General features: G+C 46.8%; 9 protein-coding genes across 9 annotated transcripts; 3 read left to right on the forward strand and 6 right to left on the reverse strand.

Annotated features, from left to right (window-relative positions):
• Window positions 1-513: 513 nt before the first annotated feature.
• AO090010000704 (uncharacterized protein) lies at window positions 514-1,240 on the reverse strand (the record flags this gene model as incomplete). The annotated part of the gene is made up of 4 exons (XM_023233531.1): window positions 514-560; window positions 677-795; window positions 907-1,010; window positions 1,064-1,240. 4 exons carry the CDS (start codon window positions 1,238-1,240, stop codon window positions 514-516), a joined length of 447 nt encoding a protein of 148 aa, XP_023094293.1.
• A 2,370-nt stretch (window positions 1,241-3,610) lies between these two features.
• AO090010000702 (isopenicillin N synthase family dioxygenase) lies at window positions 3,611-4,512 on the reverse strand (the record flags this gene model as incomplete). Its single annotated transcript, XM_023233532.1, has 2 exons — window positions 3,611-4,090; window positions 4,159-4,512. The coding sequence occupies 2 exons, from the start codon at window positions 4,510-4,512 to the stop codon at window positions 3,611-3,613; spliced, it is 834 nt and encodes a 277-aa protein (XP_023094292.1).
• A 338-nt stretch (window positions 4,513-4,850) lies between these two features.
• On the forward strand, window positions 4,851-6,931 carry AO090010000701 (uncharacterized protein; the record flags this gene model as incomplete). The annotated part of the gene is made up of 6 exons (XM_023233533.1): window positions 4,851-4,881; window positions 4,946-5,390; window positions 5,437-5,571; window positions 5,603-5,978; window positions 6,030-6,231; window positions 6,363-6,931. 6 exons carry the CDS (start codon window positions 4,851-4,853, stop codon window positions 6,929-6,931), a joined length of 1,758 nt encoding a protein of 585 aa, XP_023094291.1.
• Window positions 6,932-9,599: 2,668 nt separating this feature from the next.
• On the reverse strand, window positions 9,600-11,173 carry AO090010000700 (cytochrome P450; the record flags this gene model as incomplete). The annotated part of the gene is made up of 2 exons (XM_001827600.3): window positions 9,600-9,745; window positions 9,823-11,173. The coding sequence occupies 2 exons, from the start codon at window positions 11,171-11,173 to the stop codon at window positions 9,600-9,602; spliced, it is 1,497 nt and encodes a 498-aa protein (XP_001827652.1).
• Window positions 11,174-12,279: 1,106 nt separating this feature from the next.
• On the forward strand, window positions 12,280-14,206 carry AO090010000699 (uncharacterized protein; the record flags this gene model as incomplete). Its single annotated transcript, XM_023233534.1, has 7 exons — window positions 12,280-12,435; window positions 12,552-12,562; window positions 12,620-12,733; window positions 12,787-12,869; window positions 12,925-13,326; window positions 13,388-13,713; window positions 13,772-14,206. 7 exons carry the CDS (start codon window positions 12,280-12,282, stop codon window positions 14,204-14,206), a joined length of 1,527 nt encoding a protein of 508 aa, XP_023094290.1.
• Window positions 14,207-17,526: 3,320 nt separating this feature from the next.
• On the reverse strand, window positions 17,527-18,271 carry AO090010000698 (uncharacterized protein; the record flags this gene model as incomplete). Its single annotated transcript, XM_023233535.1, has 5 exons — window positions 17,527-17,607; window positions 17,661-17,730; window positions 17,871-18,003; window positions 18,031-18,124; window positions 18,146-18,271. The coding sequence occupies 5 exons, from the start codon at window positions 18,269-18,271 to the stop codon at window positions 17,527-17,529; spliced, it is 504 nt and encodes a 167-aa protein (XP_023094289.1).
• A 1,461-nt stretch (window positions 18,272-19,732) lies between these two features.
• Window positions 19,733-20,262, reverse strand: AO090010000697 (uncharacterized protein; the record flags this gene model as incomplete). The annotated part of the gene is given in 3 exon segments (XM_023233536.1): window positions 19,733-19,763; window positions 19,782-20,044; window positions 20,095-20,262. 3 exon segments carry the CDS (start codon window positions 20,260-20,262, stop codon window positions 19,733-19,735), a joined length of 462 nt encoding a protein of 153 aa, XP_023094288.1.
• A 1,790-nt stretch (window positions 20,263-22,052) lies between these two features.
• AO090010000696 (SDR family oxidoreductase) lies at window positions 22,053-23,380 on the reverse strand (the record flags this gene model as incomplete). The annotated part of the gene is made up of 2 exons (XM_001827596.1): window positions 22,053-23,290; window positions 23,350-23,380. The coding sequence occupies 2 exons, from the start codon at window positions 23,378-23,380 to the stop codon at window positions 22,053-22,055; spliced, it is 1,269 nt and encodes a 422-aa protein (XP_001827648.1).
• Window positions 23,381-23,833: 453 nt separating this feature from the next.
• AO090010000695 (uncharacterized protein) lies at window positions 23,834-24,401 on the forward strand (the record flags this gene model as incomplete). The annotated part of the gene is made up of 2 exons (XM_023233537.1): window positions 23,834-24,156; window positions 24,311-24,401. 2 exons carry the CDS (start codon window positions 23,834-23,836, stop codon window positions 24,399-24,401), a joined length of 414 nt encoding a protein of 137 aa, XP_023094287.1.
• Window positions 24,402-27,778: the final 3,377 nt, after the last annotated feature.

Below are 27,778 nucleotides of genomic sequence, written 5' to 3' on the forward strand. Positions count from 1 at the left end.
TGCTATCGCTGTCTTGCACTTTCTTGCATGTGTAGTAATGATGACTGTTGAATGGGGCCTGTGAGGGTGCGTGCTGCTCTCGGGAGAGACGGAGGCTGTACTTAGGCTGACTGGAGAAGATTGGGTATTTATCTACGGGTTGCAGTCAACTGGACAGGATCATAGTGCTTAGTCTATCTCCCCTCCATAGTACTGCAAATCACCGAAGTTATTACTACCCTCCGGCGCGCGTTTGCAGGATCACTGGTCGACATACTGCGTCTTTAAGGGCCGAATAATTCAATTTTGATTATATTTGGCGACTTAGTTGTTTGTCCGATATTATGGAATGATACACACTCAGGCGGGCTGTCAGGGCTGTCTAAGGTTGGTCTTTTTAAATTAAAGAATAGCTGAATGAGTTTGGCAAACCACGAGTTTCATGAATAATCAGGAGTAGCTGCTGCGTACGATTTATGCGAATATAGAGTAAACCAAGTACACTAGACTACAGGCACGTGGCAGGTTCAAGCTCTATACCCAACCATGAGCAAAGGAAGAATGAACAGCATTCCAGCAAGCTGTGCTACTATAATGTATGTCTCTAATGACAACATCTATAGAATAGAGCGCACGTTGGATCCTCTGAGTTCTTCCTTGTGAAATAATATTATGTTATATAGAATAGTGAACATACGATACATATTCTCTTCAGACGGTTGCTGGAAGCCTTGAGTTCTTCGCATATTAGACTTGCTATTTATCTTCTGTGGACCTTCTAGTAGCCATCCATATTCTTGAACCTGAATGCCACCGCTTTACGAGAATTTATCACTCAAGTCGGATTCAGCACCGGAGCTAATCACCCTATCATTAGCCGGTATAACCTTCAATGATCGTAGCGAAAGCGATAAAATTTTGACATACTAAGATTCATGTGCACTTTTCTCCGCCTCGGCGAGCTTGGCACAGATATCCGCAATATTGGCAGTTTCTGCATTTAACTGAGAAAGAAGTTGTTGTATCGCCCTCTAAACGTGGTATATTAGATAAGGAATACTCGAAGTTTGGATTAGATCCATACCTTTGCGCTTCCATTCCATTGGTCGGCCAACGATTTGTAGTGCTGAGATGTTTGCTTGAGCGCGGACTGTGCCTGGCTGCATGAGCTCTCCTGGCGTGCTTCAAGGTTGGAAGGTGTCGCAGCAGCACCGGCGAGGGCCGCGAGGAAAGAGATGGAGATTATCTTGGAGAGATACATTTTTGAGTAGCAGGCGGTCCCAAAGAGATAGAACGTTGCGTAGTGTATATTGGATCTCCTGAGAATGCTGATTTAGATACGGTTGTGCAGGTAAATCGTCTACAGTATTTATAGGGGTATGACTCTCATTCTATCTTCATTGCCCGAAGGAATATCCAACACAGCCCCCGCTAAGCCATTGAGGCGGAATGTCTCCCTAAACCTTGGAGAGAATATCCAATGATGTATCACAAGCCAAGGATTTGTTCCTCCTGAGGCGTCCCATTTAGATGCTATGTTAAACGTTACTGGCCCGCTATTGACTGATCGACTACGCATCACTCGTATTCGCAAAGACTGCCAAGCTACCAGCAATGGGAAAGAAAAAGTCTCTCTTGAAGGGCTGCTCTTGTACTGTACCGTTGTCTGAAACATGCCTAACTTCTAGCATTGGCTCCCGAGGAGGCGGATTTCATCACCGCAGGACCAAATACTCGAACCAGAGATGTACGAAGCAATCTCAACCGGAAACGCCAGTCGAGAGATTTGGACCTTCTTGGCTTGGCCAAGCTTTGGCCTACGTGTGTGCACTCTGGAATCGCTTAGGCGGAGACCGAGGCAACGTGGATTGGGGGATACTGCCGCGGAAACCCTAGTCCACCTGTAATATCCACTCAGTAATTAATACATTAAGTTATGGCTAGGGACAAAGTAGGGCTATTCAATTTTGAACCTGCTTACAAGGGCCCTATCAATTCTTGGGGAGCCTAAAGAAGAAGAGATGCAACCGCAGCAAGCACCGCTACCCACACCAACCCTGGACCCGATCCCTGCCGCGGCATTCCGATGCTCTCTTACTTGACAAGGCACGGCTCTTGTATGGTCTGCCAAGTGCACTCGGAACATTCCATCAAATCTAACATGGCTGTAGATACATTAGCAGCTAGCTCTTGTGCGAGAGGCTTCAGGCCGCAAGGTTCTGCCGCTGCTGGAGTCACCGAGCCAGAATCTAGTACAGGACAGACACCCTCTCTGAGCCAAGCACTGGGGTAAGCGCAAGCGAGCTCTCCGAGCAAGCACTCACCGCTTTCTCAATATCGGGCAACGGAGCGTCGAGTTTCGTGGTAAAGCGCACGTTGTACTCGCGCCCGAGGAGAACGACTCTGTGTTCGAATCGTCCTCCCTGCACGTTTCCTGCAGCAGGACGGACCAGATGACAGTGAAGCCGTCTTCGGTGCCGTTGGTCAAGTGGGTGCCGGCGATGGCAAAGTATGGATCTGAGGGCGGCGCGCCGGAAGTGTGACCTTTAGCCGGGAAGTTGAATCTGCTGTTCCAGGGCGGCGTATCCTCGCTGTCAGGCCAAATGGTCATGCTGAGGATCATGCCGCTCGGCCAGGCGGCGGAAGAATTGCGGGCAGCTAGGACGAGGGGAAAGTACTGCGTAGGCGCATATGTCTCATTGCGCGGGAAGACAAGGTCGAATCCATGACTCCATTAGGACCAGCAATGTTAGTGTTGTTGTTGCCGTTGGCGGCAGCGGCGCCGCCTGCCATGAGTGGCAGCAGGAGCGCGAATACGTGCGGCAGCATTGTGATGTCCGGATGAATGGATAGAAGCTATGTTGACGGCATCGAGCCACCTCTGAATTGAACGAAGGCGCGCGTAGTATGTAGGGCAGGTCTATTTTGGGGCCCGTACGAAGAACGGATATTGGGACAGTACTTTATATATAGAGTGGGGTTGACGCTCTCTGCCAAGGCCCTTGCGGATTACATCCTTTGGGAAAATAACCAATAAATGGGCACGTTGATCAATGACTGGTCCTCTGATAAGCCTTAGTTCCTGAAAATGATGCCCAGGATTAAAACGTATCGATTCGAGTCAAGTCCCTTGGAGCCTACAGCAGACAATGGGCAGTCGAGTTCATATAGACATCAAGCCTGATCAAACTTGGTCTGACCATTGATAGTTGTAATTAGCATAGCTTTCAGCGAAATTGTAAGCCTAGGAATTATCAGCAAATGGTAATAGAGTTTAATTGAGCTTCTAGTCCACATATTGAATCCCAGTATAGAATTACAGAAAAATTCTTGGGAAATGATTAACTGTGTGAGACAGTAGATTAATGCACTCCATCCTAACTTCGAACCTCCTAGAGTAGGGCTCCTGCGCACATGATTTTACATTCTTCATTTACGTAGAACCACCGAGTAATCATAACCGAAAAGAAACATACAGATCCGATACAATCGCAATGCTGTTGGTCGGTCCACAGAAAATGACTGACAGTCTCTAATCCTTTATTTCGTTGCATTATGAACCCGAGAACGTGCCAATCGCACTTTATGCCACTAATAGGATTAGCAAAGGAAATACAAACTGGTCAGAGGACTAGGAGCATACTTCACCGCATGAGATTGGCTCGTACAGAGGCGGATGCTCATCATCCACGCAGGATGGAACAACCTTACAGACTGCCTCGGGGTTGAACCCAAAGAAAAAAGGCATCGAATAACGCGAGTCTGGTTGACGGTTATATACTCTGTGAACCGTAGATTTGAATTTATTGTTGGAAAGGCGTTGAAGGAAGTCCCCAATGTTGACTACGAGTGTTCCTTCAATTGGGCGGGCGTCAAGCCACTCATCCTGAGCAGACAATACCTGCAAGCCGCCGGAGTTGTCCTGCCAGAGAAGAGTGAAACATTGGATGTCAGTGTGTGATCCAATGCCAACGTCGATATCTGAGTCGGCCGCAACATCTGGTATTCCCGGATAATGGATATAGAGTGCATCTGCACCCGGATGACTGGTGACATCGTCAAAGTAGTCTTCTCGTTCGCCGAGCGCGAGAGCAAAAATGCTGAGATCTGACTTCGGATGTTAGCTAGGAATAGAGATCTTTGAGCGAATGACTTCCCTCTCGTCTCTGTACGATTGACCTGTGTGCTCCCCACTCCATGGTAACCGGACGAAACATTGGAGGCACTAGAATCAATCTTCATCTTCTCACTTAGTGGCTGGTCGAAGAAGGTCTTTGCTTGCGACAGGGAGGTTTGAATTAGCTCCTCGGGGATCCTATGATTGCGAATATAAAAGAAGCCTGTGTTCTCGGATGCCGCTTTGATCCTGGAAGTCAAGGCCTTTCTTTCATCCAGAGTGCCATCGATGGGTGCCAGATCAATGATTGGGATTTCATCATTTGTTGGCAGTCTTGGAGGCGCAGTTGATACGCGGCGCAACACCGTGCCATTGGCGCTCAAGAGTTCGATTTGTGTGTATGTTTGCGTAGCCATGATTTAGCAAATAGGAAACAATAACTTCAGATATGAGATCTATTGTAAGACGGTCGAGTTGAATCTGCGGTACGTATATATACCTAACGCTACCTCGGGAATCGCCGACGAAATGGCTACGGCAGTTCATGCGGGGGAGATAAGCCATGACCTAACCCTAACCAAACATTGGTTGACCCAAGACATCGTCCCTGCCATATTCCGAGCTTTATCAGGGTTCAAAATCCGGTGATTTGGAGGATTCTTTGTCTGATGCGCCATCCGCGGGGGTTATCGTCTTTTTGTACCACCTCAAAGAAAGTAACGAGTCGCAGATCGGCTGACTCCGTGGGCTGGCTATGAGTAGCTATAAATTAGCCCGTAGGAGCTGTCCGTTTGATGACACCTTGAGAGGTTGTGTACTACACTGTGCAGGTTCATCTCTCTGTATAAGTCACCTTGAAACTCTTAGCTACTCTACACGAGAGATTGATCGTGAAAAGTGTCGACCGAGATGGCATCCCTCGGACGGCTGAATTCCTCGACAATGACTCGCTAAGGCCTACAAGGGTACAAGACCGAACATGGACTCAGATCACTTACTTGGCCTTTTGGTTCTCGGCATCGGGAAATGTGAGCAATCTCTACGCTGCTTCCACTGGCTTGACGGTCGGATTGTCCATGTGGGAGTCAATTATCTGTCAATTAGGTGGACAGATCTTGGCAGGCATTCTCATGGCTCTGAATGGTCGCGCTGGTGCTTTGTATCGCATCCCTTTCCCTGTTCTCTGTCGGTCTAGTTGGGGTTCACTTGGGGCTCTTTGGCCTACGTTTAACCGTGCAGTAATGGCCATTGTATGGAACGGTGTCAATGCTGTCCAGGGTGCGCAGTGTCTGAAGTATGCTGGTCCTGCTATTTGTCATCGCTAATAACAACTCGCCCAGTGTACTGCTTCATTCCATCTTCCCATCGATGGCGAACATTCCTAATACCATGGGCGCCAAGTCTGCCCTTACCAGTGCAGGAATGATATGCTTTTTCGTGTTCTGGTACTTGCATCCATCCATGTTGGCCGTCTTGTACGTTGCCGGTAGATTTGACATTATTTAGGTTTCTTAACTGCGCATTTCTATTTATCCCTATCCCCAAGATGAGGATACTAGTATATATCAAAGTGGTAGCTTATTATAGTGCCACGGTCGCTATGCTGGCTTGGACACTGTCTTTATCTGGATCTTCCAAGCACACACTTCGGTCGCATTCAACAATCCACGGTACCGAAAAGTCCTGGATGGTTGCCAAATTCTTCTGGCTAGGGCTTGCAAGCGTTGCCACCTTTGTCTCCAATGCTGCCGATCTCCAGCGATATGCTAGACGGCGGAATGATGTTATCTTGGGGCAAGTGTTCAGCTTTCATGTGGCCAACTTTATCATTGCCATCATGGGCTGTGTTATCGCTGCTACCAGTGAACCTATATTTGGAGAGGTATGGTTCAACATGAATATCCCTCATTCATAGCTGATCTGACCGCTTCAGCTTATATGGAACCCCATTAGTATTCTCGAACGTCTCATGGAAGGTGATCGCTATACAGCTGGGAACCGATCGGGTTGCTTTTTTTATCTCTCTTGGGTTTGTCTACTCAACTATCTTCACCAATATATTCGAGAACTCCATACCGTAAGTCTATTTTATGTCCCCTTTGCAGCTACTCACTATGATCTAATTCACACGCAGAGTGGGAACCGATATAGCAGCCTTGCTTCCCAAATACCTCAACGTCAAGCGTGCCGTTTTCATATGTGCAGGCAAGGGACCCCTAGGCGAGATCTTAACTTCTCTATAATTGCTAATTGGCCCTGAGTACAGTACTATCCTACGCCATTTGTCCTTGGTATTTACTGCCATCAGCCGCTGTTTTCATTAAGTTTCTCTCCTCCTATCAGATCTTTCTCTCCGTCATTGCAGGAATCCTACTCTGCGACTATTACCTGATTCGCCGAGGCCGCCTTTGTATCCCAGAATTGTACACCATGAATCCAGAGGGTCGCTACCATTACCTGCGCGGAATCAATTTCCGTGCCTTCGCAGTGTATTTAGTCTCAATAGCCACAAGCTTTTATGGATTTCTGAGTCAGCTGGGTGTAAAGGCGCCGCTATCTATTCAACGGTTCTATTACGGCTCGTACCCGACGGGGCTGTTGATTGCATTCCTTGGTTATCATTTATCATGCCTTTGCTTCCCTATCGTGGGAATGGTGCGAACTCGTGGCTGGTACGAACCTAGAGAGTATATTGATGTCCATGATTCAGCCAGAGATGACACCACAATGGATTTTGATGGTGTTGATGTCTCCAGGCGGGAGAGTGATGCATTTGATTCCGTTGCTGCAGAAGGTATAAAAAGAGACGAAGATATGAAACGGGCTATCGCATGAGCTACAGATATACGGTTAAGTGTCTTTGCGTATTTCTTTCTTTTTGTCTTTCGAAGACAGTGGTTATCGTGAAGGGTACACTCAGCACCAAGTCGAGATATAACGGGAATTCCGGGCTCATCACTCTTTTATCATCCCTTTACCCCCTATCGGCTAGTTAATGCAAAACAGGACGGGGCATGTCTTCTGTGGACTTCTAGGCGTCTATCTCGGAAATCTATTCGTGTGATTGATGATGGGAAAATTGATCTGCTTGCTAGAGGAAACAACTCTCATTATTAGTCTGCTTGTGGAAATTTAAAAAATACGAAGCATGCGCTCAAAAAGTCATAGTTCTGTTCAAAATATGGCAATGGTTCCGCTATGGGCTACCAAAGGGCCTCACTCAACATAGCCGTAACAGCTCACAAAGTAGTAGAGACAATTGAAGAATCAACCCCGTGCATGATTTTGGGAAACTTGCATCCATTATATCCGGGACCCAAGCAGTTCTCCCTCGGACACCGATGACCGCAAACACAACTCTCCTCCGCACACGATACGCCTCTCGGACAGACTCTCAACCTAGCAATATACCTCAAATCTTCCACCTGCTGAGGCCGAAGCCGGGACACATGATCATGGTTACAATTTTCCCCGTAGGGACATGAGCCCACAATATGATAAGGGTTGCACAACTTGCGTTGCTTCAAAGAATCCACGTTTTCCCTGGTGGAATACCGCAAGGGGGGATCGACACGCTGGCCTGCCGCATTCTTGCACACCGCTAACTGGACGGGACTGCGATTTCTATTAGAGATTCGAGCCGATGTAAGGGGTGAAGGGGATCGTCGGTTCACATCCGACGTTGATTGTGACCGAGGTGGTGTTGTTTTCACTGCCGAAGCGTAGTTCTGAGGGGGTGTCCTCGGCGGCGTGACATTGCTGAAGGATACCCTCCTGGAGATTATTTTTGTAGACCGGAAAACGTCTGGGAAACTTGTGGTTGCAAAATGGGGTGCCAGATCTTTCATTTCTCGCGCAAAAGAAGGTCCTTCGACGAGGGAGATACGATCGGACTCTCGATGTGGTCCCAGCACGCGTGCATATCCATTATCTGCAGACGCGCAGAATATAACACGTTGACAATGAACATCGAGGATATCCTGCTCAAAGAGGGCTGAAAAACAAACCAGTCAGCAACTCTGTATGCCAGCTGCTTCAAGGGATACATAGCCCACCTCGTATTTTCATGTCAGAGCATTCCTTTCCGTTTCCTGCGTCCACGAAATCACATAGTCCGTTTTCCATGTTGAATCCCTGAATAAACGCCTCTAGTGTCCCGTCGACAGGGGCAATGTTCGTATCTCGATACGTCTTTGACAGACCGCTCACGTTGGCATATACACGGATCTTACACTGAATCCTAGGGTTTGCCTCCGGGTCAAGCTGAAAGAGGTAGTCCTCGACTGCTTTCCTCAAAAGCTGTACAGCTTTTTGACCGCCGTCGTATCCACTTTGGATGAGGCTATCCTGAAACTAAAAATAGAGCAAGTGTCAGCAACGAAGGCTGTATTGAAAGAATAGTGGACTCAGGGAATCAGGGCACTTACGTTCATACAGTCACCATCAACGAGGACAGAAATAAAGCTCAGTCTAGCCTAAATAGTATCATATTAGACAGACTCGCCCTAGAAGCAGGCAGGGCGTCATCAACTTGACTTACATGATCACGGTTCTTCATTTCCAATGCCTCTTTGTCCTTATTTGACTTGTCCTTGAACATCGCCACAAGCTCCTTATGGTTGTCGACTTCATCATGTGCTTTTGTGAGATCTTTTCGCAGCTCTTCAACTTGAGAGAATAGCTCCTGCATACCATTCGGCTAAGTTAACACGATCGGTGCATTGGATACATGTTCGGACCAACCTCGATAATTTTCTCTTTACTATCTTCAACACTGCTCAGCTCTCTATACCGCCTCCTCATATCATCTAGATCCAACATCGTGCCGAGTTATGGGGAGAAGTAGTTACCAAGATACCGAGAAAACTTTAAGAGACACAGCGGTTGTACTTCAGATGTACAGGAGAGAGGCATTGTACAATTTAAAATTCTATCATAAACATAGCATTGCATTGGGTATAGTTGAGGCAGAGGTATATGGCAGCCTTGCGTGTCATGCATTGACACGTCAGAAACACAACCTAGGCCACATCAGTTGGGAGTAACCTCAAAGCTACGCAGAGCAAGTTTTTTGAAGTCTTCTTAACCAGTAAAACTTCGTGAGACCACGTTCCACGAGAACAGCACGAAGGAATGGTCTTTCCGCCCTGTGAGCTTAGGCCAGGTTGCGGCCAACCTGACCAGAGTTCTGAGCGAGGGCCCATGTAGGCCAGTGTGTGGACATGTCGTACGCGTCCTAAGACATCATTAGGCACCCAAAGACAAAGGTAGACCTTTGATTGATGGTGCCGCATGCCTGCTTCTCTTATACGGGGTGTACAACAGATGAGGATCGTCATTCCCCTATTTCATATCCTCATCAACCAAGACCGTAACGTGGTAAATTAGCTATCATTGTCGTAGTGGGCGGCTACTGGCTGGTTACACGAGACACAGAAAGGAAATCACTCATTTCTCTAATCATAATTGAATCCATAATCATTTTAACCCCTCATGCTTCAGATCATGCCTCCTTTATAGGGGTAAATCTCAACATAAGCTTGCGCCCTGTGGGTAGGGAAATGAACGCATGGTCCTGCTCAATGCCCTCGTCGTCAACAATAGAAGTTGTAAAATTCGTGTAGACCGCTGCCATCACGAGTTTGATTTCTGTAATACCCTCCAATTAGTACCGTTTATGTAGAAGTGGATACGTATCATTCATCCGAAGGCCATGATTGACCTACCTTGCAGAGCAAAATTACTACCCAAGCACATGCGCCCACCACTTCCAAACGGCCAGAACAGTCGGCGCATATCGTGAATCTTGCCGGGTTCGGGCTTGAGCCAACGCTCGGGGAGCCAATCCGACGATTGAGGGTAAACCTCTTCGATACGATGCAGGGAATACGAAGAGGAGCTCACGCGTACGCCAGCAGGAAGATTGTGGTAGCCCTCAATTGATACGCCGGTCGGGGAGGCGGGTGTTACGCGAGGTAATGGCGCTGGAGCGGGGGAATGTAACCGAAGAGTTTCTCGCAGGACTGCATCTAGCAGGGGAAGAGCATCAATCGCTGATGGGGAAGGGAGAGATGGCAGGTCCACTGCATTGTCTGAGATGGGTAGGGATCTCAGATTCGGTGTCAGCGTGAGGAGCTCTCGGCGCAACTCGGCTTGCAGCTCTGGGTGTTGAGAGAGCTCCCACATCATATAGGTAAAGGTGATTCCGCTAGTTTCATGACCTGCCACAAGATGATCGAGTACTTCCGATGCAATAGCTAACTCGAGGGGTCGGCTGTCCGGGTCCTTCTCAAGCGATTGACGAAGCTGGTTATAGACCACTGCATTCGTGGCGATAGGTACATCATTCGGCTGGTCGTTATTCTCGACTTTGCGGCAAAGTGAAAGACACCAGCTTTCGATGAAGCCCATATACCGATCCTGTACACTCATGTATTTGAACTTCTCATATTCCTCCAACCATTGTTGCCACTCGGGAAGATGGAAGATGTATGTAGTGCTATTCTTCGTGCCGAACAAGTAAGACGACGTGAAGTCCATCCCCACGGCTTGGAATAAAGGCAACACATTGATCGCCTCTCCAGACTTGGCAACACGCCGTAGAATTGGAAACAGTCTCTGGGACAGAATAATCTTGGAGATATCGCGCAGATCCCGCGACTCCTGTAGATACGACTTGGAGTAGATTCTGCTGAGCATGCGCTTCTGACGAGCATGCGGATTGTTGTGTATCATTCCAACTAGATTAGGAGTCTGAAAATTGATAAAAACGTCGCTGTAAAATGAGTGCTTTTCGAATGCGCCCGTGTAGATTGTCTTTAGGCCACTAAGCGAATTCACGCTCAGTTCATCCGGTCCCAATCGGACCACAGGACCGAGCTTTTGGTGCAAGTTGTAGATGGTAAGGACTTCTTTGCCCGCATTGCGTTGCTTTTCTATCCATCTATTTGAAATGGGTGATGTGAAATGTGCGTTGGGGACGCTGGAGATTGGCGATAAACAGTACGGATGAACGAGATATTTGTATACAAAAGCCGCTAAAAGGATGCCGATCGCGATTGCGGTAGCGGATGTCATGATTGCTGCAAGCGATACGTATTGAATGTTGAAGTCTTAGGCTTTGTGAAGATCCATCAGTCGTGACTTATGAAGCCCTACCTCGTCCATGAGTGCAGACAACGAGATGCAAGTCCAGAGCATCAAGTTCTCCAGAATCAGGCCAGCACTGACGAGCAGCCAATCATCGGCGACATTACTAAAGCAGAATTGACGCCAAGGAACCCTGATGACTATGGCTACAAGGGGTAATGCTTGAGAGAAGGGTTAGTGATGCTGCTTGGTTGCATTCCAGCCTCGTAGAGTTTGCATAACAGAAACATGCGCAGAAAGTCCACGTCTGTTTTGAACCCCCACAGTCAATGTTCCAGATTGTCATCAAGACGAGGTTTGGTTCTGCCTATGACGGGATGGGCCGAAATCCCCTTTTGGATGGTTCGTATGGAGAATCTATGGGGATCATTGCCAGATCCGGTTGGCTGTTTGGCGATGAACTAAAGGGATAGTGTGCTTATGGGCTGATGCAATGGCGTTTTACGAGTGGATATCAATCAAAAGAACTGCACTTAGATTGGCCTTTCCATGGAACGCGGACTGAGTTAGATCTTTTTCTTTTTCTTTTTTCAATTTTCTATTATTCATATGTAACCTCGTACGGAGCAGAACCATGAAGGAACTAATCCTGAACGTTGTTGCCTCTGCATCGTCGTTTATAGCTCTGCATGTCTTACCGGTAAATCTAATTGTGGAAGCAGTTCCCGAGTCAGTCGCGTGTTAAATGCCGTTTAGTATACTACATTGCTTCTAGAACGGCATTAGCACGGTTGATGACTCGGATATCAGGGGATTTTTACGAACTCCAAATCTCCAACTCCCTGGACCAGTTCCGGCTTTGAAAATCTCCGAGGGAGTGGCGCATCTAAATCTGCTAGTACTAGATTCAACGTGCTCGTTTCATCTGGTTTCTTTAGTTTTTCCCTTCTAGTTTAATTTACACCCAATTTATTTAGAACTCCTCAGGTTTAAACGCTCGGTTTCTTTCTTCACATCCCTGTCGTTCTGAACCCATCCTTTCCAGAGACTACGATTGTTCTTGATGCGCAAATAATTGCGCCGTTGTCTCCAATATGGTCTCGCTCAACAGCCTCAAAGGTGGCCCCCAAGTCTCAACCACATATGGCGATGAAGCGGCGCAAGGAGGTCATTTTGTGCCCGCCAAATACCGGGGTACCGTGAAGGACCAGGCAGACATGAGTGCTCTAGGCAGAGAGCAGGTGTTACGTGTATGTCTTTTGTTGGCCTTGATCGAACTTGCAGTTTGTCGCTTACTTTATGGAAGAGGAATTTCCGGTTTATCTCTATTGTCGGTTTTGGTTGCACATTGATCGCAACATGGGAGGTTATCTTGACGTACGTCTCTTGAGTATTGAAAGCCTTACTCATCTGTATATTGACTATACCCTATAGACTGCTCGAGCAAGGTTTGACCGATGGAGGTACCGCTGGCCTGATCTGGGGTTTCCTTATCGTCGCGTGTGGGTTTCTGCTTGTTTTTCTCAGTTTGGCTGAAATGGCTTCGATGTAATTGTCCCCCGACCTTCGTCTACTTCACTGGTGCTTATTGATATACGCAGGGCCCCGACATCTGGAGGTCAATACCATTGGGTATCAGAATTCGCACCCCGTAGCTGCCAGAAATTCTTGAGCTACATCACCGGTAAGGAATATTTGCTCCACAGATCACGGACGATATGACTTATTCGCATAACTAGGCTGGCTGTGTGCTATGGGCTGGCAATGTGCCATTGTCTCAATTGCCTTCCTTGCGGGAACTATTATTCAGGGTCTCATCGTGCTTAACCATGAGGATTATGTCTTTGAGCGCTGGCATGGAACGCTGTTGGTGATTGCCATCACCTTCTTCGGAATCTTGTTCAATACCTTCCTGGCCAAGAAACTGCCTTTCGTCGAAGTCCTGATTCTTATCCTCCATGTTGTTGGGCTTTTTGCCATTATCATCCCTCTCTGGGTTCTGGCTCCTCGCAGAAGCGCCCAGCAGGTCTTCACGGAGTTTAACAACGGTGGTGGATGGAACAGCGCTGGGACAGCAACGCTAGTTGGATTTTCCACTACTATCACCGCCCTAATTGGATATGACTGCGCCGTGCATATGTGTAAGTGAACCATTTTCTCGTTGGGCTTGAGAGATCGGCTAATATGGTTAAATGTATCCAGCCGAAGAGATCAAAGACGCATCAGAGACTCTCCCAAAGGCTATGATCACTTCCGTTCTGATCAATGACTGCGCGGGATTTCTCATGCTGGTGACGATCTGCTTCACCTTGGGTGATATCGACGAGGTCCTCGCAACCCCCACCGGCTACCCATTTATTCAAGTGTTCTATAATGCCACCAATAGTCTTCCCGGCACGAACACCATGACCGCGATCTTGGTTCTTACGCTCACCGCGAGTACAATCACGGAATTGGCCACGGCCTCTCGGCAGCTTTGGTCTTTTGCCCGAGATGGCGGTCTTCCATTTTCCGGGTTTTTTGGATACGTAAGTGGAATCGCCCCCTCTGGTGGCAGCCTCAGGCCATCGATGCTGATCTATATAGGTTACTCCGGGGTGGAACATTCCGCTTAATGCGGTGATGGTCTCTCTTATGGTAACAGTTCTCCTGTCGTTGATCAACATCGGTTCGACAACAGCCCTTTTGGCTATCGTCACCTTGACGATCGGGTCGCTTATGTCTTCATACGTTATTACGATTGGGTGCGTGCTGCTCAAGCGGATCCGTGGCGAGCCCCTTCCACCTCGCCGGTGGAGCCTGGGTCGATTTGGAATGGCCATTAACATCGGTGCCTTGTGTTTCTTGGTCCCGGTGTTTGTGTTCGCTTTCTTTCCCTTGACCTCGACAGTCGACCGAGAATCGATGAACTGGTGCGTGGTGATGTACGGTGGCATTATGATTATTGCCATTCTATACTACATCTTCCGCGGCCGGCACGTCTATATTCCTCCCGTTGCACTGGTTAAGCGTGACATTTGAGGTTATATACTTTTTACTATGGTTAGCACCAACTAATTCTAATAGGCAATAGATAGAATAGGAGAAGATTTTTGTATCGAGTTGTTGTCCCGCAGCTTTTTCCCCTTGTGTCTCCCTTTTCTTTTTTTTAAAGAGAAAAAAAAAATCTGCTAAACTTCGGCCCCTCAAGGACCTTGCTGCACAGTGCAACGTGATAGTCACCGTCTCTGGGTTCTAGCGAATAATCAGGCCAAACCAACTGGAAGGCCCACCGTAGCTCCACCGACAACCCCCCACATCCATCGTGCTCTTACCCAGAGCCAGATCACTCAGAAGACAGGAATCTCGATAGTCAGGGTCCGCTCGAAGCTTATTACGAAGCCTTCTTGGCGGGAGTGCCGATCCCGTAGTGGAGATACCTGTAAAGGGAAGGACAACTGTGGACGGGGATAAGCAGTAAGCGCATGTAGGGTAGATCAAGTGTGCATTACGAGGCAATGGCCCTTTTCCCCTTGTTGAATAACAAAGAACAAGGTCATTACCAAATACTCAATTAGCTGCATCAGTAGCGTGCGTACAGCAATCTATTATATTAGCGTTAATAACATTTCATATGACATACTCTGTATAGCGGCTTGGCACGTGCATTGCCCTAAGAATAGTGGGTCTGGGTTTTGGTTGTTTTCGAGCTCAGCTTATGTCTGTCGATGAATTGTGGAATCCACCTCGATATGAACTCATATTCCACGAATGAAAATTTTTTCGAGGACTACAGCATTATGATTGAAGATCCAGTCCAATTTGCCGAGGTTTATTCGTTCGTGCAGGATTTTGTGGTCAGTCAAGCCTCAACACCAGCCCCCCTTCTTTGGACGAGGACGAGTCAGTGTTGGAACACCACATCCTCAACCCCTAACGAACATATGTTTTTAGTAATCTGAAACAAAGCAATAAGAAATACGACGGGACGGGGAAGCAATAGTTCGGGATTACTACCACATATTACCTCTGCACCTAACGCGTCACTAGTTCACCTCCAACTGCTACGGCCTGGGGGCCAAAGGGGACCCATATGTGCGCCGGAGTTGCCGCTGATGTCAAATTTGTCATAAGTTCAGACTCGACTTGTAACCCTGGGAGCCCCGATTGGACGGAATCTTGGTTTGCATGTTAACAGTTGAATACTCGGATGGGGCGGAAGAGCCTACTTGGAGTAAAGATCAAACTTTAATTAAAGAGATACTGGGCCAGTTCGTGGCGGTTGCGTTGCTTCAGGTACCAGTTAAAGTTCATAGAATGTGCTGGATCGTACGATTTTGAGTGTGCGCGATTAGGTGGCTGAGCCTTGTTTGGACTTCTACACTGGTAGATTCTGGCATAGCATGAGCTTCACCTGGGGTGACAGTCATAGAGATTAGCAGACCATCGTCTGCATAGCCCTGCTGGAATAGTTGAAACCTTAAAGATCTGTTATCAGCTCACTAGCAAGTGTAACAGGATTCTACGGCACTTACGGAACAATTTGGAGTCTAATGCAACGATGGAGTCCTTTGCAGGGATTATTCTACAATATGCCGACTTCGTTAAGCCCTAACGTGTTAAAATCAAATCAAAGATCGGGCTTACGGGTCCAGATCGGGCCCGACCATAGACAGAAAAGTAACCTGAGACTCGAAAATGCACTGAGTCTCAATCAATTTCTATAGTCCCCTGGCCCAAAGGGCACGCACCAACAGGCTACTCATGTGGTAGCGCCAGTACCAGGTCTATGGTTCAGGCGAGTCTATTGCATATCATATGGGACACGCAGGCTCCCACGATCGCTACCCTGCTAGAGCAGTTTTAAGTCTCCTGATGCAGAAGACTAACGTTGGTCAATATACATATCAATCATTGACCCGAATCCTTGTCGTACTTTTTTTTTTTGTTTTCCTCAGCTTCCACCCTTGTCGGTGGCCACTTTTTACACCTGCATCGTTCAACGCCGGCTCCCATGGCGCGTTTGATCTAGACAGTACGGCCATTGGAAGATAATGGCTATCAAAGTACCTCCTGGTCAATCACCGCCATTCGAAACGGTTGACGGTGACCACCATGCGGGAATTATCATCATAGTGTCCGCTATTTGTCTGGTGCTGTCGTTGGTGTGTCTGTTAATCCGGCTCTACGTCCGGTTCTTGCTTAGTCCTCCGTTCGGCATCGACGATGTGATTCTTCTTGGGGCGACTGTAAGTGCAGTTCACCACATCGTGCCTTGTGAATTTGGGCACTTGTCATAAGGCACTTCAAATCCACCTTTGCTTATCCCATAAATTCAGGTTTCTGCGGTTGTGGAGTCAATTATTGTTTTTCATGCCGCATCCATCGGATTCGGAACGGCGATCCACCTCCTCGACGATCATGTCGTTAGGAGTATTCAAAATGTAAGTCTACTTTTTTGCTCTTCGATACCACACAAAGTCTCCAGAAAAAAGTTATCTGATACTTCCTCAGTCCGTTGTCGCGAGCGACGTTTTTTACCTCATCACCTTGTACCTTTCAAGATGCTGCGTCGTGGCCATTTATTCACGATTGACGCCTCGGAGAAGACACAAAAATACCCTCTGGGGAATCCTCGCCTTCACAACAGCAGGAATCGTTATCTCCGTCCTTGTGATCACGGTCGACTGCTCACTTAATAAACCGTGGGTGACTCCTAGAGAGCATTGCACCAGCCTGGTACGTATATCACCCAATTCAAGGGTACGCAGCATTGATGGACGTCAGTAATGCTAACAACAACATAGTTTGCACGATGGCAATTCATCACGGCGATTGACATCAGTACCGAAATCGCATTATTCATCTTCTCGGTAGTCTTAATATACGGGCTCCAAATGGCTATCAAGCCAAAGTTAGTGATCATGGTGGCCTTCGCCTCCAGAATTCCGTATGTATCCCATGCTGTCGAACCTGTCCACTGAGCTCTGCCACACCAATACTAATCCAAATGATCCTTAGGCTTGTTGCCTTTGAAGCTGTGCGGCTCTCTGAGTTTCAATCATTCACTTCCTCTCGGAATCCTACCTTCGATGCCATTAGCCATTACACCTGGACGCAAATCGCCCTGAACTACTCCTTAATTGCCTGCACAGCCTTCTGTCTTCGACCATTCATGAATGCCGTCACGACGTCCTACGGTACCGCCGGCGAGTCCAACCTCAGCACAAGTTACCCCTACGCGTCAGACCGTGGTCGCAGCAACCAAGGCAGCTACGCACTACAGTCGCTTCAAAACCGATCCGTTGCTGCACCCGAGCCAGACCTATTCCGGCCGAAGGTTGGAGCCGGAGAGACGACAGTTACCTCTGCTCAACCTGGCTCATCGACGGGGGCCCATTCAGATCGTGATGAACGAAACAGTATCGGGAGCGAGGGCAGTACTAAGATGATCATCAAGAAGGATGTGGAATATACGGTGCATCACTCTCCAAACCCCGATCATTGAGTCGTTCTTTCTCTCCTTTCCCTTTTTTCTTATGTACGAATTTTCATAAAATAGAAACCTGTATAGATACATGCATGGATAACATAATTGCCATGCCAAACGATCTCACGAATAGAAATAGAGACCCAATGTTGGTATTTGCATTCCCTAGCTATTCAAAAAGCTTCGACTATCATTAGTAGCAATAGTAATACTTACCCCTTGTCCGAGAATAGTCCTGCGACAACTATCACAGGCTCTACTCGCTCTACAGCGCTTTGGAAAGTTGCCCAGACTATGCAATTGAGCCACGTTCGGCAACTATCGCGAACACACAGTGCTATACCGTGAGCTTCAGCAATTTACTATTGTATAATACTCTGTACTACATTCGATAATGATAATACAGCTCTATTTATTCCGGGAAAAGGAAAACCCGCATTTGGTCTCCACATCGTACTAGACCAACCCCCCTACTTTAGCAATAGTCAGACGTTTACAATTATACAGGGTCTCAAAGTCCATGCATGGTTATAACCGAATATCCCAACGGTCGGATTTATTATCCGACTGGTTGGGATTACTAGGAGTGGTGATCGGCAACTTCCACCGCGTGGCATTCGTAATGGTCTCCACTGACGTCTGGCCGATCCCTCGTCATACGACATTTGTGAAAGAAGCTAAACCATGTGGACAGGTTTCAGTCCCATTCCATGAATCATGTACGTTTAATCAATCTAGAAAGCTCGCTTAAAATCTTTGCATTGCCCAAGGGCACTGTGTACGAGGTCCCGGCTAGCAACAGTTGCCGGCTGAGACGCGAGCCGTTTATTTCCCGATGAGGAACGGGATGTTTCTCCACCGTGTTCGGTTATATATGATAGTTTATATTAAGCCAATTTTTTAGACGAGTAGTTTAGTGGCATGTAGATTAACGAAATATTAATTCATACGTAATTATGTATGTCATGGATCGACACTGTTAGATCAACCGTAGTCCTGAAGAACGAATGTAAGCCGCACCATGTATGCTTAGAACTACCCAGAAAACAGGGGTATCTTAGGAACAGATGCAAATACTAGAGCTACGAACCTGACCTTTGTCATAGAGGCTTAGTGCATTCGTAGTGAAATCCGTGCGTGTGACTTGTTCTATGTTCCACGAAGAACTAATACCAATAGAGACATCCAGAAACAGAGAGAGAAATCATTGTGAGTTTCTGAATCCACTTCGAAACTCTCATGCTTAACCTAGTACTCTATCTTCACTGCCATAAGGATACTATCCCCGTGCCGGCTAAATCTTCTAGTCTCCTTTACCGTAAGGCCAACCTTACCTAGGAGCTGGTGCCAATCCCTCTCCCGTCTTTCGTAGGTATTGAACAAGGCCATCATTGTCATAGAAAGGCTGGCCCTATATTTTGTAGACGGTTCTTCGTCTGGTAGTACATTCTCATTTATGAAAAGTGTAGAGGACGAGCTCATGGCAGGAATAAGAGCCTCGAGAATGCGAATGCACGCGTCGTCATCGTTGTTGTGAAAGATTTGTCGGAAGTGATAAGCCTTTGCACCTGTAATGTGAGTCGATGAGGTATATCAGTTAGCCATAATCCACGTCTCCTTTTCCAGGGATACCGCATCTCACATTTCACCGGTTGCTCCGTAAAATAGTCATTCTTTCTACGCGGTTATGTGGAAGTGCATCCTGTACCACGGATGGAGTGTCCTGAAGGATGACTCGCCCTTTCATGTTTGGATATTCAGTCAGTAGATTCACACACTGCTGGCCATTTCCACCCCCTACATCTACTAACAATACCGTATCCGTGCATGTGTTCTCTGCGAACTCGCTTTGGAAGTCGACAACATTGAGCCAACTGGGCAGATATGAGTGTTCTAGCTGTAGGTAGTTTTAAAAAGCTCTGGCCATCTCCGGGTGAGCTTGCTGCATGTCGTAGATCCCGCCCGACGTGTTGTGAGCGAGTTGAAAAGCGGTTGACCGTTGTCCGGGAGAGGACAAGAATGAATTCAACGCTGTGAAGGACGGGGTAAAATGATCATGGCTGCAGGTTTCAAGCTTATCAGTGTGCTGAGAGAAGTAAGAAAGGAAGACTGGAGGGGAAAGCATACTACAATAGGACACCGTCCATGAAAAGAGGTGTAAGAAGCAGACGAGTTAGCTTATTGGGAGCGAACTCTTTGTAAGAAATGTGATCCACAAGATGCCTAGCTGCCATGAATTCCAGCACTGCCTCTAATTTATGCTCATTGATGCCTGTATCTTCAGCCAATGCTGCCGTACTCGTCGCTGGTTGTCCCTTTTCGGCGTTTTCCTGCATCATATGAAGGATCCTGTGTTGCTGGCATACATGTACCGCTACTATAGGCATTGCCTAATGCATGTTTAGTAAGTCTCAGGGATAAGCTCAACTAGGATACTGACCGCGTGCACTATACCTTGGAAAAGTGCGAAGGGACTCTGCAGCTCGACTTCAACGCGATTTGCAAGGGAAATAATCTCGTGGCGATGGCTCCTGTACAGTTCTGGATTTTCCACCACCTTCTCGAGCTGTTGAATGATCGTACTTGGAGAGGCTGCAGTGGAGAACATCTTGCACAGATGAACTACTAGAGCCGGATGATAAAAGTCACAATGTGTTGTGCCCGGGGGTTGAGATATTGTCTAGAAGCTACCTCCCATTAGCGAACACGGAATCCTAACTTTAAACTAACATATCAAATAGCGCTTAAAACGGGTAATATTCAAATCATACAGCGACCGTGTGCTAGTTCTAGTGTGACCAAGCGCTAAAAGCCTTGAATAACATTATCTGTAGTTGTATTATAAGCCTGGAATTGATCAAATATGCTTGGTAGTGATCCTCGGTATGACCGAGATAAAATGACTTCTTCTGGTAACTTACAGCGTACCAAGGTAGTCAGAGGTATAGTTGGCATGTCGCATCTATCAGAGATCACCCGAGTCGAGAATGCTGCATCTTCTTATTTCCCAGCTTTCTCGAGTTCTTGTTACCATATTAAGTTATAAATAACTTGGAAGTCCAGATATGGGGCGGAGAAACTTGTAATGTCGGGTTACATGACACCCTCTAGCTACTTATAGTCCTTTTCAAGGTTAGAGCAGGTAATCATCAGAATAATCTACTGTGAGCCATGGCAACACTATAAATATGCGTTTATATGTGATCCGGGTAATGCTCTATATAATATGTCCTTCATCTTAGCTTTCTGGAAGGCTGAAGATAATTACACCGGCGCATCAAAATACTTAATTGTAACCTTAAGCTTCAGCTACACTTCATCTGCTGGGAGCACGGTACCTTCATGCACAATGAAGTGAGTACTGCCTTGTAAACCATATGGTTTGGATGAAACAATTCTTCTCAGCACCCGGGAAGATCCTCGTGGTGCATTGCAAGCTGTGACTGCGAGACACCAATATCGTGTGCACTCTTTCAAGATGCAGTGCTAGAGCTATTTGAGCAGATACTCTAACCATTAGAGAAATCAGATAAGTCATGATTATGTCTATCTCTGCTGCGATGATGATTAAGACATAATTCGTACTTCCTTCGAACTAAGCACATTGGCTACAATGCGAATGGCCCTAGTTAAAGCCTCATGTCGACAGGGGAGGTGTAGTCTGCGCCTAGAATTTGCCCCATCAAAATGACAACGCTACTACCTCGACAGATTAACGGACATCAAGACATATCTTAAATAAGCTCTACTACTTCCCTTGTAACAAACTTCTACATTCCCTTCCTTGGCCTGTTGAAGTGCCTCACAACGACACCCGATGTGCCTTCCTCAAGGCTACAGATGAATTCTAGGGTACCTTAATGCCTTCCACATTCTGTAACCCATAACCAATGCGGGCCAAAGCAGCAGGTTGCTCAGATCAAAGGTCGGGTTCAACGCAGGTAATATCGTGTTCGAATCCTTGCTGTTGAATGATTAAGCTCCGCAGAACAACAAGTTCGTCCCAAAACGCGTAGAAGGTCTGACGAAAGACAGGATATGTTCCGTTCAATGGAGTGCGGGAAGGTTGCATGAAAACTTGATTTTCTCCAACTCTTCAGCACGACTCGGACTGATCATCTCCTCCTTTCGTAGTTATCGTGACCGAAAACTGTATATTTCCTTTGCATGTTGTTTGAGGCTGGAAGTTATAAGCCACTATATTATCATGTTGTAAAGATACGGGTGCAATGAGAGGTAGGTATACTAAAACCATAGGATCTTTCATAGAGTAAATCTCATTGGGTTGGCCTTGGAATCTAGGGCGTGGGGCTTAGGGCGTACTCATACATTTCCTATTTCGTCCGCTGCTGACACAGAAGCTAACCCTACCCTAGACCATAGACCCAACCAGGTCGATTAGAAATCTCTTTTCAGTTGTTCCACAGGTGGCAAGATTCCTTCCTTTTCCAGAATCTCGAATGTCTCCTCCAACTCATCCCAGGTATCGGCATAACCTGTCCAGCCTAACTTTCTTGCCTTACTCATACTACCGACGCAGCTCCAGTCTCTGCCCAAGACAAATGTTAAGAAATCCCATGTAGCCTTGTCCCACGCTACTTGGTCAAGTTTGTAAGTATCTCGTAACTTGGCCCATGCTTCATTGACATCGCGCCGTTTCGCCCATTTTTCCGGATCGACCTGGAGGAATAAAGTTGGAGTTTCTTGTTTCTCTGGGTGGAGAGATACACCAATGTCTACCCCATGGACAGTCAGCGGATGCTTATTTGGCATCCGAACTGTAGTGGACTCAAAATCCTTGAAGCCTTTCGTGTCCGGGACGCCACCATTAGGGAACATAGGATTGGGGATTTTGCAGCCGAAGCGAGCCGCAAGGCGAGGCCAGAGATTTTGAAAAGATTCCGTATCCCCATTCATCACATTGAAGATGTTATTACCCGCATTCTTTGCGGTCGCAGCCCACAGACAGAATTTGGCATGTAAATTGGCCGAAGTCCAGCAGTTGAAAGCAAAGTAGTTGGCTTTGCATCCGGGGAACGGCAGTTCTGAGCCAGGAAGAACTTTGCTGACAGCACAGTATAAACCTAGAGCAGTAGCTTCATTCATGAAGTTCCCTCGTGCATATCCTAGGACGTCTTCCGGAAGTGTGACGATCCATTCCCACTGACCGCGACTAGCGGCCTCGGCAAGAATGCGCTGCTGGTCGTAGTAAAAGATAGGGGGCCAGGAAATCCCGCCTTTGTTACCATCCAGGATGGGGTCATCTTCAAGAAGCGGCTGTTTACAGTTACCGAGATGCACACCGTAATGCTTAAATCCACAAGTGAGGACGAAGCGCTTCAGGTTCTTGATTGCCCCAGTAGTCTCCAGTGCTTGGATAAAGTTCGAAAGCATAACACCATTGACGCGAGATGATTCCGCAGGGTCATCCCGTTCCAGGTATGCGCAGAAGTAGATATACTCGGCGGAGATGCCGGCAAGAGTCTTCGCCATATCATCTGCACTGGTTTGGAGGTCGAGGGCTTCATGTTGGATTTTGGAATCCTGGTACCCCGGATTACTCCGGGAAAGCGAGTAAACCTTGTCATAGAAAGAATCTTTACACAGATGGTAAACAATGGCGCTACCTGTTATGCCTGTTGAATCGAAATTAGATAGGAAAGTTAAGAGGCCGATGTGATGCATTGATCCCTACCCGTAGCACCAGTAACGATAGCCGAAGGCATGGTCTAGTACGTTCAGGCAACGAAGTATAGTATGTAGTTCAGTAATGAGTTGAACATACTAAAGTAAAGACACTGGTGTGCTCGAAGTCTTATATATACCATCTGTTATAAGCAAGAGTTGAAGAAGCTGTACCTCGGATGTCATGACCTCATAACCCCTTGAACTTACTCTGGTTCGGGATCTGCTATAGCCTCCTGGGTGGCGCCAACGAACACTGAAAGGGCTCTCGGTGACATATGACGTAGAATATGCAAGCCGGAGTAATTCTTCCGATTATTTTCCATACTGGTAGTCAATACTGATAAATTGTCATTAGTAATGAGGGTCACTAAGTTGGGTATTATATAGATACAGCAACTCCTACCCATCGATTGACTAAGCCCAGGTTAGAATCTAACAACTGGCGGAGACTTATCTAGTCATTAACTAACCGGAGGAAAACATGTCCACGTATGCCTCCTTCTCCTTGCCTAATTGGACTATGGCAACTAAATTCTCATAGTGCACAGGATCAGTACATTGCTTTGATCAATGCTTCAGAACCGGTGAAGCCCGCTGTGCTCAATTCCATATTCGACAAGCTCCCTCCTATCAAACCGAACCAATTAATTGGTGAATGGAATGGAGGGTTCTTCGACACTGGCCATCAGGTTGCAAGCACCCTGAAAGAGATACGGTGGGTGGGCAAGTCATTCAAGTCCACCGACGATGTGGATCCAGTGATCATTGAAAGAATGGGGAGCGAATCAGTTGGGGCAAGTGGGGGTTTGCATCTGTACGTGGCCCTCATTCGGATAATTGTTGTTGTCAATTAACAGACGAATAGTTGAAGGAGATGGTCTATCGAGGAGTGGTTTCAACGACTATGATATACGACGAATGGCCGGTATTCGACCATTTCCGCTATGTAAATGACAAACTCATCGCAGGGGTCATGGAGGGAAAGACACTTGGCAAAGACTTTTTCTTCTATCTGAAACGATAGAGTCCTGTGGATGGCGATTCTACAAGAAATCCTAGCGAAGGATATGCTGTCTTAGTCTTGATAGCAAAATATATTGCCATTTGTGGGATTAGAAAGTATACCTTCCTGATACACCAGAAGAAAGATGAATCCCAGATTAAAGTACCTTCTACAAAACGCAATGCAAGATGTGGCCTGTGCTTGGACACAAAAGTTTGAAATATCAGATCTATGCCCTTTATTTTAGTGAAGAGGCTTGAGTTTACTCAATCACACTTTCCTGGCATTCTCCTGAAGGCCTTATTCATAGAAAAACCATATATAATCTTACTCTGCTGTTTATCTAAGGTGATCTCCTCTTAAACAACTCGGTCCACTACACTATCAATACTTCTGTCACCTTCCCACATGTCTACTCAATAGCGGGTATCAGCTTGTGCTAGAGGCTCTATAGAAACCTGGGTAGTATCTCCTCGAGTAACAGATCTTCTAACCTCAGTATATCCAATAACCACCTTTCCCACCACTCTATCATCAGCTAGAATCTCAGGGCTAAAGTCGACAAGTTGAAAGACTTTATTACTATTCCGAAGACGATGTTATCCAAAATTGAATGACAATGCTACGGGGCCAAAATACCATATGGCATTCAAGCTGTTATCAGGTTTAGTAGTCGTTCAAGGAAGTGTACTGTGTCAGATCGAGATCAGTATCACCGCTGGTTCGGCTCCACCTCAACTCATGGTAAAAGATGTGGATAGCGGCATCTGCTACGCCCTACGCCTTATCCCGATTCGTATTCTGCCAAGAGGTTCTCGGAGAGTTTCCCCTACAAATTGTACCACTTTTGCAAAATCCTGAATCCTGACAAATCTGGGTGGCGCCACCTTCAATGCTATCCTCCTCAGTATCTCTGGGAGGCCGACTACCAAGCTCTTCCAACCTCTCATAGTCAGAGGATTGGCATTCCAGAAGCTCCTTGGGGTGAGTGCTGTTCTGATATTGTTAAAGCCTGCCTTATCAGGTCTCTAAGGTTGGCACCTATGTGTCAATATAGTGATGACGGCCACATGGCTCCGTGGCACTTGACCCATTACGGTGGTATTGCTCAACGTGGGCCTGGTTTGATGATTATTGAAGCAACCGCTGTTGTTCCCGCACAGCCTTGTCGATGACCATTGAAATTAGAAAATACGTCAATTCTACTCTTGGCTCTACAGGAAGCTCTTGCAGCTGTATTCGAAAGAGTAGTTATGCCAAGGCTCCCAAATGAGCACAAAGCTCCGAGAAAGGCATCGGGGTTCTTTATTCCAGAGGCAGTGATAATATCACCGCTTCCAACCACAATCTTCATCCAGTTGACACGCGTAAGAACTATAAAGCTTGAACCCACATCTGCTATTATCACACCAATCAACAAGATCATGAATCTATCAAGCCGAACTCCATTCAAGTAGGCACCCCCCTGAGTAATGAAAGAAAGGGAATCTTTCTAGCTTGCTGCACCTGTTCTTCGTATTGAGAACTCTGCTGTTACAGGTGGAACATAAATGACGCCGACAGCTCGGTTTGCAGGTCGTATTGAGAATAGAAGAAACTCGTATTTTAACATGATATATGCTGTCGTCGACTTGAGAAGATATGAAGCGTAGATACGACCTGGACTAATCATTTCGTTTAGTATGTCAGATTTGATTGAGGATACAAGAACAGAGCACTTACCACGCATGATCACCTAAACTAAAACCCAGAAAGTTCTCGGTAATGGTAGTCAGCATTGACTTGTATTTACTGTTAGTGCCGGCCATAAATCGATATGGATCATATCGATCCGGCTGGGGTACATTCGTTCATCATGATGTATGGCCCATGTTGGCACAGAAATCCATGTACCTTGAGGTAAGTGATGGCCACTAGGCGTCACGACTCCTTCCTTCGGCATGACTTCGTGAAAGAGACCGTAAATACAATAGGGGTTTCTACGCAGCGTTTCCCGGACAGCACTATCTGCAAGATAAAGTTTCTTAAAAGAATAAAGACAAGGCATCTCCCCGGGGGAGAACACAGATCGCGCTTCTTCACGAAGATCCGCAAGAACCTGGTCCGATCCGGAGCTTAAGGTGTCAGAAAAGAAATTTGTTGCTGTTGCTATAAGAGCTTCTGTTGTTGAAAAGATCTAGATATATGTTGGTCAGTTATAGCCACGGATATGGGGGTAGGTCAGATTCCATTATCGAATCGGTCGAACAACCCAGAAGATATATAAAACATACAATAATGGCGGTGGCTGCTTCGATATAGCCCATGCCTCCTTGCAGCACTTGGAGTACGCACTACAATGGTTTCTAACTTCGGTGGAGTGAGTATTGGTGGGGCGACCCAACGCGTATGTTGAGCCCTACCTACGTCGTAGTCTTGGGAAATCGAGGAAGTGGCCAATATCATGGTGGGTTGAAAGTTAGAGTCTTTCTATTGCTGAATTATATATCTGTAAGTAGATCGAATTACGAAATCACGCCCAATGCAAATACGTTGACCCCCTGAAAGTCTCAATATTTTCTTATTCGAGCTTAACTGCTGGGGGCCAGGAATTGAGCCACGTATTGGAGAGAATACAATACTCCGCGACGTTCTAGACGTATCATTACACCAGTCTCCATGACCTGTCACCTGTAAATCAGAAAACACCAGGTATCATCCTCCACGGCACCTGACGACAGTATTCATCCCAGTGCTCTCCATACTTTGCAGCACACTTGGTTTCGTCTCGGTAGCAACGGTGAATCTGTAAGAATGCCAAAGCAATTGCTTCAGTGCATGTGAATAAGCCGCCATATCCACATAAAGCACACAGAGCCCAGGTATAAATTGAGCTTCCTGTGTAATTTGCATGCCGTGCCAGACCCCACCAACCTAAGAACGGTGGACATTAGTGTCTTTTTCCGTGACCTATAGTGAATACGGTATTTGAGCGGTATAAAAATTCACCAGAGGACAAAAGTAGAGACTCGCGGACTTTTTCACCTGCAGTCTGGTATGACGTCCTAATTCCCCTTGCATTCTTGCCCTAAATTGAGTACTTTCCCCCGTCTGACGAAACCGAAGTTTTTGATAGTCGGCAGTGAAGCGGACGCATCAACCAATTGTATATATAGCTATGATACAAGCTAGTACCAGGGGAGACATTTTTTTAGGATGCTTGGCCAAATACTGTGTTTACAGTGTCCAGAATACTGGCATCATTCCTGAGAACCTGTAGATATTGTAGAAGCCAAAGCCCTCGTACATGCTGTCCAAAGTATGGAAGAACCTATAATTCATCCTTAGTGCCCGTTTCTCGTAAAGTCCATTTGCGGTGATATTAGGGCTAGGTGTCCTACCATTCTTCATTGATAAAATAATCCACAACAACCCATCCGCGCAGGAATACTAC

The sequence above is a fragment of the Aspergillus oryzae genome, chromosome 8, assembly GCF_000184455.2.
Source record: "Aspergillus oryzae RIB40 DNA, chromosome 8".
NCBI lineage: Eukaryota > Fungi > Ascomycota > Eurotiomycetes > Eurotiales > Aspergillaceae > Aspergillus > Aspergillus oryzae.